At 47.0% G+C, this 11,186-nt stretch overlaps 1 protein-coding gene across 2 annotated transcripts in view; it reads right to left on the bottom strand.

Moving 5' to 3' along the window:
- Positions 1-636: 636 nt before the first annotated feature.
- The window catches only part of INTS1 (integrator complex subunit 1), a 28,018-nt gene continuing 17,468 nt past the window's right edge, over positions 637-11,186 (bottom strand). For both annotated transcript variants that reach the window (XM_039732327.1, XM_039732328.1), the window contains exons 32-47: positions 10,586-10,726; positions 10,030-10,204; positions 9,823-9,946; positions 9,179-9,297; positions 8,099-8,186; positions 7,277-7,503; positions 6,167-6,290; positions 5,555-5,688; positions 4,995-5,187; positions 4,617-4,744; positions 4,018-4,130; positions 3,351-3,464; positions 2,429-2,499; positions 1,838-1,929; positions 1,655-1,764; positions 637-1,262 (exon numbers count right to left, since the gene is read on the bottom strand). In XM_039732327.1, the coding sequence (XP_039588261.1) occupies positions 1,147-1,262; positions 1,655-1,764; positions 1,838-1,929; positions 2,429-2,499; positions 3,351-3,464; positions 4,018-4,130; positions 4,617-4,744; positions 4,995-5,187; positions 5,555-5,688; positions 6,167-6,290; positions 7,277-7,503; positions 8,099-8,186; positions 9,179-9,297; positions 9,823-9,946; positions 10,030-10,204; positions 10,586-10,726 (2,069 nt within the window). In that variant the 3' untranslated portion in view covers positions 637-1,146. The remainder of the gene's footprint in view (positions 1,263-1,654; positions 1,765-1,837; positions 1,930-2,428; positions 2,500-3,350; positions 3,465-4,017; positions 4,131-4,616; positions 4,745-4,994; positions 5,188-5,554; positions 5,689-6,166; positions 6,291-7,276; positions 7,504-8,098; positions 8,187-9,178; positions 9,298-9,822; positions 9,947-10,029; positions 10,205-10,585; positions 10,727-11,186) is intronic.

Genomic DNA, 11,186 nt, shown 5'->3' with positions numbered 1-11,186 from the left:
GCAAGGAGATAGAGATAAAATTCCTCCAGGATGTTTTCCACTACTATACTACAGTGTTTTTCTACTAACAAGTGGAACACCAGAGGAAAAGAGATAAAAGACAGGAGAACAAACTGGTGATTAGAATTAACTGATGCCGGAGAACAGGCACACGGAGCAGTAATTTCTCTGGAGCAGGGGAAAGGAAGATTTCCTGTCCTCAAATGACAGCTGGCAAATAAACCATCACCCCTATCAGCAGGCAAGGACCAGACAGCAGTGGTCAGAAGAGTCACAGGGAGGAACTGGCAGATCCCAATGAGGAAACCCAGCTGCTGGTTCAAAGCCTCTACTGTGACAGTGGCCAGCTGCTGGGATGTTTGCAGATGTACCAAGAAGTTTGTTTTATTTGTTTTTAAACAAAAGTTTTCCAAGGAATCTCTTAAAAGTTGGTCTGTCAGCAGTTGGTACTGACCCAACTCATCCACGGTACCTCACTGACCCTTCCAAATCTGCTCCATTTCTTGCATATCCTGCAAAAGGCCTAGACAGCCCTGTGAGCACTTGGCCATGGAGACAGGTCTTCCAGAGATGCTTTGTCTAGAGGAACAAGAGACTAAAGAACAGGGTGAGAGGGATGTCAAGCTACGCCCAAGGGAGCAGAGAAAGGCACAATCGAAACAAAGAGGATTTTAATTATAAAATAAAAAAACACCCACCCCCAGAAACCAAAGTGGTCTCTCCCCCTGCACAAATCTGCATGTTCTCTCCAACACAGAGAGTGCAGACACTTCAATTAAGGGCCATCACTCACTCCCTTCTGCTCTCCCAGGAGCGCTGCCTTCTTGGAGAGACAAAAAAACCCAAACAGCAAACCAACAGCCACTGCCCCAAGACCCCAAGAAGGAAGTGGTCCCTGTTTGGCACAATGTTTAGGAGATTTTTCTCCCACAATAATGGCATCTCAGCCAGCCAGATTGATCCTTGCCCCTTTCTGATCTTCAGTCAGCACCTTCTTCTTTTCCAGCCCAGTCTGGCCTGCCACATCACCTCTTTGATCCTCCAGCACATGGGTTGCAACACAGTGTTCTTCTTAAAGGGCTGAAATGCAGCTGATGAGTCCATTAAATTAAGTCCTCTGGAAGTGGAACTCCCAGAACCCCATGTTCATATCATGGCCTCCATGTGCAGAATCTTCAAGGCCTCTGAGATCTGAGAGCTGGTGTCGATCTGGCCGTACATGCCCACCAGGAAGGCCCTGTGCAGCAGCACTGCTGCGTGCTCTGGGAAAGGGAAAGGGAAAGGCAGAGTGAGGAATGGCCCCAGGGCTCCACGTGCAAGAGCAATCCACCAACAACCACTGGGTGAGCATTTGCAGCTGTATGAGAAATCTCCTTTTCCACAAGAACTTGGCACAAACCCCCCTCTAACAGCTCTGTGATCATGTGAGAGGTCACAACTCAGAGAAGACTGTAAGGGAGCAAATCTGCTTCAAGGAAGCCCCCCTTGTCTCTATGACAAATCTCCCTTGTGAAGCTCAGCCCAAAGCTACTATTGGCATTGACAGCCTGGTCTAAGCAATAACAATCCATGGCAACTTCCCAGGGGAGCACAGGACCCAGCTTTGACCCTTGTGAGGCCAAGCCTGCCCCAAAGGTGGCTGATCCACAGGTACCTTGGCAAAGGAGGGTGTATTCAGGCAGGTTCCTCAGTGCTGTCTGCACCACCTCGAAGTCTCGGCTGCCCAGGCAGTACATGTAGGTGGGCAGGAAATCTGCAGCAATGCTGGGAGTGAAACATGACAGGGTCAGTAGAGCCCCAGATCAGCCAGCACAGCCTCAGTTGCAGTGGTGCTCACCTGGGGTTGTTCTGGATGGAGCGCAAAGCCAGGCTGAAGGCCAGGTTTCGGCAGGAATCCTCTGAAGAACTCATCAGCTTCTGCAGGTTTGTCTGAAAGATGGACAGATGTGGATCACAGGGCCATTCAGGGAGCACAAACTCCTCAGACTGGCATTACTCCCCTTCCACACCAATCCAGCCCAACACAAATCCAGCAGGTACTGGCTGACCCCAGAAATCCCTCTTTGTAAAACAGATTATCCTGGTTTTGAATACTTTAAAGTACCCTTCTGTAATCTTATTTCATGTGGAATAGCTGAGTTTTCCCTAGTTTCCAGCTTATTCAACAGCTGTTCTGTTCTCTTCTTGCCCTGGGAAGAGGACAGAGGTTTAATTCTTCCTCTGACATACAGCAGATGATAGTTGAGGCAGTATGCAATGGAGGGAAATACTGCCTGTCCTCAGCAGGGCTAACTGAGGACACTTTTTTCCTAAGGTGCTGCAACAATCCCCAAAAAGCAGAGGAAGGGTAGTGCTTAAGCTGGCTGTGCAACAGACTCTGGTGAAAAGAATCTCTTTCTTCCAGTGGCAGTGAGACACCAATACTCACAGCAAAAAAGGCAAGAATTTCTGGCCTCCGTCTGGACATCTCATCAATGTCTGTCAGAACCTCCAGGATATCTGGGAGAAGACACAGGTTGAAAAGGTGACTGAAATTCACTGATCCAGCAAAGAATCTTTTTCCCCACAAAACAAATCTCCCAAGCCATCAAGTTTTCCCACTTGCACACAGAGGCAGTGTAATAAAGGCAGTTCTTCATAAAGGAGGAGACCAGGGATGTGCCAGATCAACACATCCCAACCTGCCCAGGCAAAGGAAGGAATGCAATGGGGCGAGAGGTTTCAGTTTCAGAACACCTTCTTCTGTAACTAAAGACCTTCAGAATGTCTCTTTAAAACACGAGGTACAAGCAGGACTTTTTTGTCCTATTCTACATTGGAAGGAAAACTGTCACAACTTAGGTTTGAACACAGGACACCTGTAATTTCAGAAGACCTTTGGAGATTATTGTTCCCATATGCCAGATTAACATGGTTTTCTTCCATGAAGGCCATTTGGGGATTTCCAGCAAATCCTGCTTCTCATCAGTTTGGTATTTCATTCCTATCAGCACTTCAGTCCTGGCTCAAACTGCAGCATTCCTTGATTTATTCACACTATGTCCCAAAATGCTTGAAGATCCTTGAAGAGCCTCAAAGGGGCCATCAAATGGTCCACAAGGGCCAACCTCAACCTAAAAGGCTATTGAAGTACTGCTGAGCTCAGTGATAACAGAATCATAGGAAGCCTCTGTCACAGAATCACAGGAGGCTATGGACAAGTTAATCCAAAAATGGAACAACATCCTAACTGCTGGTGACTTCCAAACACAGGACTGAAATAGGAAATCAGGCTGCTGCTGACAGATAAGTAACAAGGTTGACAAATGTCTGCATTTGCCCTGTGGCTTTGCACACAGGTCCTCACTCACCCTCCACTGTCTGGCCTCTGGAGAGCCTCTTCATATACGGGGCCATTTCAGCCGGCGTGAGGGGAGTGAAGAGGGACACGCTGACCAGGGGGAGAGAGCCAGCAGCTGCTTCTTCTGGGGGGAGAGAGAGAGCAGGGCACTGCTGACAGCCTGTGCACTGCCCAGTATTCCCCACCAGTGCAGAGGTGCATCATCAGCCACCAGCAATGCTGAGATACAATTGTCTCACACTGCCTCTAATCTCTCTGCACCTCCTGTAACCCCCTCAGCTGACACTGAGAAGGAAGCTTTGCAAGCTCTTTTAATACTGAATAATTTTCCCATGCAAGCTGTGCAAGCTGTCAACAGTGGAAGAATGAATGTACCCTTGGAGTCCCCCCAGCAGGTCAATCCTTAAGTGTGGATTAAAAGGGCAAAATCCACGACCAGGAAACTCACCCTTGTTAAGAGCTGTTCTGCTCCAGTCCTGATACCACTGGCAGGAAAACAAATTAACCCATCCCAAATACTGTTTCCCAACTGCTGAGCATACAAGTGCCATTCTCCACCCTAAACACATTGAGCTGTTTCAAGAACAAGCACAGTATACACCCCACAAAAACACCTATTCTCCAAAATAGAGTGTAGGTTCACCAGCTGGAATAACTCTTCTCCCAGCCAGACTCACCATCCTTCTCTTCATCAGAGCCCCTGTCCAAGATGCCACTCTTACTAGGCAGACTCAGCCCAGCCAGCAGGGACTTGAGCATTGCTAGGTCACTGTTGTCTGATGACAGGTCACTGGGAAAAAGAGGTGGTGTGTTTGGGTTTCAACAGCACAGATATGTACACTGATATGTACACTGATACAAATACAGATATGTACACTGAAACAAAGAGCTTCTCAGAAGCAGAAACAAGATTTTTCCTTTCTTCATGACTGGAATTCAAATGCATTTCCCCCACATATCTGTAGGTGGGACCCTGCAGTCACTGCTCTGGGGAAAGACTCTCCAGCTGCCTCTCTGGAAAGGTTGCAGGGCACTATAATACTTCAATATAACATTTAGGCCATTATGTGAGTTAAAGTCATTATGTGACTTCCTTGGGCTCTGTTTTCACCTATAAAGAAGAGATATGCTGCTCATTTCAGTGGAGGCTTAAAGGAGCCAAGGATAAAAATGTGCCATATTAGCAGCTACTCTGTCACATCCTCTTGCTGTCTGCTGTCTGATTAGCTCCTGGCAATCTGACTGTGCATGGGCTAACGGGCATAAGGAAGCTTACTGGAGTGGATCCGAGTGCTTCTGCAAGAAGGAGACAGCTGCCTGGGCATTGCACGTGATGTACTTGTGGATAAACTGCACAAACTTGCTGATGAAGGCAGCCAGGTGCCGTGAGGATTTTCTGTAGTTCTGGGAAAGGATCAAGAAGGTGAGAGTTAACCAAAAAATAGCAACAATGCACTGCCCCATCCTGCACCTCTGGGTACCAGGGAGCAGTTTCTTGGTCTGCTGCCTCCTCTTCAAGCTCTCCAAGGTACTTAATGCACTTTTTTGTTCTTAGGCATTTAGGAAGGCTTTCCCTTCAAATGAGAAGCACCCTGTGTTACAGGAGCTTCCCCATCTAGTGGCCAGCACAGGGAGGGAAGCAGGGATTTCCTACCAGCAGCAGCCGGATGAAGGACAGGAGACAGTCCCAGAGTGCCGCCTGGTGCTCGTTCTGGAAGACCTGCGGCTGGAGCAGCTCCAGGATCCCCAGGACATGGATGAAGAAGGTCAAGTGGTTCTGCTGCCTGAATTCCTGGAAATTGAGGTGAACGCGGCCGTGCAGCAGTGCTGCAATCATTGGCAAGTGCCTGAAACACCAAACAAGAAAATCTAAGCCTAGATCTTTCAAAGGTACATGTTACCTCATTTCCTGGAAAGTAAAATCCCTTATCCTCTCTCAGAGTTCTTGTCTTGATCCCTGTACAGATAGACTCAGCATGCCCCATTTCCTACCCACACTCTGCTCCTTAGTCTCCAATTCCAAGATTACTTCCTGACAGACACAAGGTGTTCCCTCATTGTAAAAGATGTAACTTTGCTGCCTTTTCTCTGACATCTGTACATGAAGGTGAATTCTCTCACCACTACTGTGATTGCTGCAAGTTTGTTGCCTTTCTAGGACAAGGCTGGATGCTTTTCAATAAGCCCCAGCCACACACAGGGAGAGAGAGGTACCTAAGGAGAAGGATGGGATGAGCCACAGCCAGCTTCCTGCAGGCCATATTGGCATCCCACACGCGGCTTTCGGATGACTTGGAGTCACTGGTGTCTGCGAGGAGGTTAATGAATCTGTGAACCAGGGCATCAAGCTGGAAGAAAAATAATGAGCAAACTGTTAAGAAGTTTAATGTACAAACCAGCCCCTGGCTCTCCAGCAGTGCTTCCCAATTCTTTTCCAGCTACACAGGGGGGTTAGCAGAAATTATTTTCAGGTAGAATCTGTGAGCAGATGCAGTGCTCCAGCTGGCATGGGATCTGAAGTCCACAGTCCCTACAGACATCAAAGTAGGATCAGATGTCTGCACACTTTTGTCTTACAGAAGCCTTTGGCACACAGAAGCTTGTGGAGCTTATATTATTTTATAGAAGGACATTGCAAAATAAACCACACCAGAACTCTCTTCTCTGGAGAGTGCAGGCAGGGACAGGATAACAGAAAAGCAAAATAAAGAAACCAAAGTCACCCAGGAAGCTTTTGCCAGCCCTCACCTTCTACTCTGGGCATCAAGGTAGCATCCATTCTGCATACACAACTGAAAAGGGGCCTTCCTCTGTCTCTAACTTTACCTTGCAAGTGCTGCTGTCTCTGGCTCCTTCACTGGTAAGAAGCATCTCAGGCATAGGGACCAGGAGCTCAGGTAGTTGCAGGTATATCTGCAGCAGAAGGTCCTGGCAGCATTTCCCCACAGAACTGAAGGAGAAAGGGAGAGGTCAGCCACTGAAAACTACATTAGTTCAAGTAGCAAACATCCAAGACTCATCAGATTAGTAACAGCCTTCCTGCATGTGGCAAACACAGCATGTGAAAACACAGACATCACTAATCTCAACCAGTGTTTTTAAGTCTTTGCTTCTTTTGAACAACTCAAATCATTCACTTTCTACAGAGATCCATCCACAGTCTATGGGGATCCATCCATCCATCCACAAGGCCATTTGGAGTGAGAAAACTGCAGTTCAAAGGGCACAAGAGAGAGAAGAAAGCTCTGCTTACATCTCCAGTGCAGAGCTCCTCTGTGGTACTCAGGGTCAGCCCCATCCCAATTGGAAAATAAGCCAGAACCACAACTATTCAGACTAACCAGCATGTTCTCTATACACCTGAAACCCCTGGAGATCCCTGGCATAGTCTGTACTGGGAGGCAGTAGAAAGCAACAGTTACTTAGAATCTTTCCTAATATCATCATAAGCAAGGTTGGAATTAGGTCAGTTCCTTTCACTGCCACAAAAACATCATCTTCCTGTTCTTTCCACAGTCTTAAAATAGCTGTTAGGAAACAATTTGGTCTCCATTCAGCTTTGAAAGCAAGTCAGAAGCAGGATGTATTACAAGCTGTGACTCAAGGGATGAGTAGACAAGAAATCCCACGTTAGGAACTAGTAATTAAAAATAACCACTGCCTTAAAGAACAAAAGTAAAAATCTCAAGCATGTCAAGAATTTCATTCTGAAGTCCTAAAATCAAGAAGGTCCTTAAATTTCACTTTTGAAGTCAGCTTCCTGGGCTGACTATCACTTAAACCACTTGTTATTTCCCCAAACCTCAGGAAGGATAGTGTGCATTTTTATACAGGCTCTGGAACATGACATTCTTAATGAAGACATACTGGCAAGTCTCATCATGACTTGCCTGCTTGTGCCCAAGAACTACAATTCCAGCAGACAATGCTCCTCACCTGCTTCCCCACTGCTGGATGCAGCTGGTCAAATATTCTGTTACTTTTTTGATGTTCTCAAGGTCTCCATGAGAGCAACTGAGCAACAGCGGCAGCCGGGACTGGATGAGTGTGCAGGAGGCCTCGTCAGTGTTCTGGTATCTGGTCTCTGCTTCAGCCAGGATCAGCTCCACCATGCTGATCAGTTCTGATGCCTTCAGGTGGAGCACAAATTCCTCACGGCGTTTCTGCAATGCAAGAGAACACCCCAAATTATTCCACACCAAATTCCAAGATGCTTATTTCCTTCTAGTCACACCTTCCCCGACTGGAATGGAACATCTTAGAACCAGACTTAAGAACAGCCCCATATCTAGAGCTCTGAAAAAATCACAACCCCAAATAAAATCTCTTTACCCCTCTTCTACTTCTTCATTTACTTCCATCTCAGCATGTGTGACGGGTCAGAAAGCCTAATTCAGTCACCAAACCAAAGAAATTCTGTGGACAAGAGACACAGCCTCCTTTTCTTTGTAAAATGGCAATTATCCCATGCTGAGTTTTAGCTTGCTTGCCACTCTCTTGTGCCTTTAACAGATATTGTGGCAACTGCTGCAGAGGAAATGCCAAGTGGGCAAACTTTATGTGTTCCTATCAGCTTTCTGGAGTCTAAACTGCCACTGTAATATGTAACAGCAGAGCAGCTAAATAATCAGCTGAGGTACAGGCAGCAAACTTGGCACACTGCACCTCAATCACTCCAGCCACCTCTTGGCCATGCTAAAATCAGGCACTGTGAAAACATTGATCCAGATAGTAATCTTGGAAGAAATGAACCAGTACCTGAGGAGTTCTCTGGTCCCTTCCCTGCCAGATCCGAGGAATGTGAATACAGGCCCACAAGAAATCCAAGGATGCAGTTGGGTCAAACCTGCCAGAAGACAAAAGAAGACAGATTTGCAATTAGAGTCAACACAACCCTCGGGCAGCACACAAACACACGGAAGCATCACTAAACATGATGAGTGCTGTGAAGAAAGAAACATCTGCAAATGTAAAAATAGGACCTATTAAGTCCCAAGAAGGGGGTTGGTTCTGTTCCCAGATTATGACTAAATAGTTGTTGCAATAAGCACAGCACAGGGTGCAGAACAGAACAGAACAAATGGCATTCAGCAAGTGTGGGGGTTACATGGAGCCTTACACCAAGGCATGGAGTTGGTCTGATTGTACCAACACAAACAGTTGGTACAATCAGACCAATGACCTTACTGCTGTCCCTATTACAGCAGTTACCTTGAACTGAGAAAGTAATTTGATTTTGAGCAAGAAATTACGAATAAAATAATAAATGGAAATATTTTAGAAGTAAATTTTAGAAGTATTGCTGTTATTAGGTTTTAGCACTTCCTGGTCCATAACTGTAACAATACGACTACACTGGAACTTCAGTGTATGAAATCTGTGTAGAAGCTGGGAGCTAGGGCTGCTGCAGAGATCAAAACTGGGAGGCTGATGCCATGAAAGGGTTAGAAAAAAGACTGGAAATGGAGTTTAGTACAACCAAAATATCCATCAGAGCCTGCCCAGGTACAGAGACAGCCCTCAGTTTGCTATCCAAGCCATCCTGCAAACCCTGTGTTCATAAAGACTACCAACAAGGGCAATGCAAGATGGATTACCCACAATTAGCACTTCCTGTTTAGAACACAGCCAAATCTTTATGTGCTGCTTCCATCAAACAGTAGGTAATATTTATATCAAGGTACACAAATCAGCAGGACTGAAATCTGCATCCTTCTCACAGTCTGTTTTTGGCTGACTTACATCTCCTGGCAGACACATCATGAACATGGCAAGTCTTGCTCTCTCTCAGACAGAGTTGCCCAACTCAATCCCTTGGCTAGGCCAAACAAGACTCACCTTTGCTCCCTGTTCCTGCCAAGCAGAAGCCTGATGCACTGGTGCAGTGTGGTCCAGCTGGACTGGTGAGTCAGAAGAGCCAAGAGGTAGGGGCGGAAGGAGGGCACCTGGGACCCTGCCTGGAAGCACCAAAAGAGGAAGAGATGTAATGAACAGGTCCTGGTAGCAAGGTGGCTGTAGGACATGCCATGTGTATTGCAGAAGGATGACAACCCAGCAGGGCAGACAGCACAGACAGAACAAGGATTTAGGGCAGCACACTCTGAGAGAACATGGCATCAGATGTGAAATTCAGTTTCAGCCTTAATTTTGGCATGGCACTTTGGGCAAGCTATTGATCTGTCTGCAAAAATACCAACGAAAACACAGCTGGCTGGGTTGTTATAGGACCATGCTGTGTCTGTAAAGCACTTTGAAGTCCTTAAAAGAACATAACTGAGGAAATATAAAGATAAGAGGAAACATAAGCCCTGCACTGAGAAATGTGAGCCTTGCAGAGAACTGTCCTCCTAGTCAGCCTGTATTGCTTTAGAACTCACACAGTAACCTGTGAGAGAACATAAAACTACCCCTTGCCCCAGGTGCAGGTCAGTACCCCAGAAAGTTGTTTCAGCACGGCAGTCCCTCTGCCCAACAATTCTTACTTTGTTCCAGGAGAACAGCAGCTTCTGCTGTAGATCAGGGCAGCTGCTGATGACCTCTGGGTCCAACATCTCCAGCCAGTCATTGAGAAGGCCAGAGGCAGGCCCTGGCCAAGCTGATTCAGCACTGTGGACAAAGCAAGGCCAGTGTCACTGGTGATACCACGCACCCAGACCTACCTGTGAATTCCCATCATTGCCTTGGCTCACCTGCAGCTCTCCACCTCCTTCTTTACTGGGGTTTCTTCTTTGTCCTGGAGCAACAAGGAGCACACCACAGCAATTGGTTTCATGGCAGGACACCTGGTCTCAACAGTAGCTGAGAAGAGGACAGTCAGGAGCTCCTCCAGGTACGGAGAGTGGGTTTCAATCAGACCTTGAAGGACTAGCAGAGGGAGAAAGATGCCACTCATTAGCTCCAGGATGTGGTGAAAGGTATGGAACCTTGCACGTACTATTCCTGATAGCCAGGCTCAGTGAGGAACAGGGAAGCCATTTTTATCTGGGATAGTAGGCTTTCAGTTCTTTTTGTTAGTGAAAACCAACAGTTTGCTCAGAGACATAATCTGAGCCCCAGATGACAGTTTATAAACCCATATACAGTGGGGGAAAGGAAGTGATCCAAGACAGGGCCAAGCTTAGACCAGTTCAAATTTTCTGATCCAGGAGAAGGCAGATTCCCACAGCCTGCACACTAGGCACTGCCTTGCTGGGCTGGAAGTTCAAGCTGATGCTACAAAGAAGGAGAGCAGAAGGACATCCATACCTTTGCTGATGAGCTCTGGCTCCACATTACACTTCTCTCCTGATTTCAGGGTTGCAATGATGGCACAGACTGTGGAGCTGATCAAGTCCGGGTCACGACGGAAAGAAAGAGCTTCTGTGAGGTGCAAGAAGCCACCTCGAACTGTAACAGAATCACAGCACTGGCATCACAGGGACAAGCCAGCCCCCACATCAGACTTCCCTCCCACAGATTCCCCATGTGGCTCCAGGGCACAACTACTCAAACATACAAATATACATTCTACTGCTATTTATGGCCACCAGAACCCTTGACAGCTCTCCTGCATGGACATGTGGCTAAGAAGTTCTGTAACCACAAACCCATTTCCATGCACAAGGTCTTGGTTAGACTCCTGCTCCCAAGGGATGGCAGACGATAAACTCTACAAGTCATGACGTGACCTTGTTCCAGAGGCATTCCTGCATGCTCACCTACCAAAACTATAGCTCACACAGAATTCCTGGCCTGAGAAATTGTAAATTTTCCCTGAGAGATCTGGTGTGCTTGGTGTCTACTGCAAGCCCCCAGAGCTAAGGCACTGGTTCACAGCCTCAAAGAGCTTCTGCAGCACAACATGCTA

This window comes from Passer montanus, unplaced genomic scaffold (genome assembly GCF_014805655.1).
Source record: "Passer montanus isolate IOZ18808 unplaced genomic scaffold, ASM1480565v1 scaffold8, whole genome shotgun sequence".
NCBI classification, from domain to species: Eukaryota; Metazoa; Chordata; class Aves; order Passeriformes; family Passeridae; genus Passer; species Passer montanus.
The sequence above is the reverse complement of the archived record's forward strand: the minus strand, read 5'-3'. Positions and strand labels throughout refer to the sequence as shown.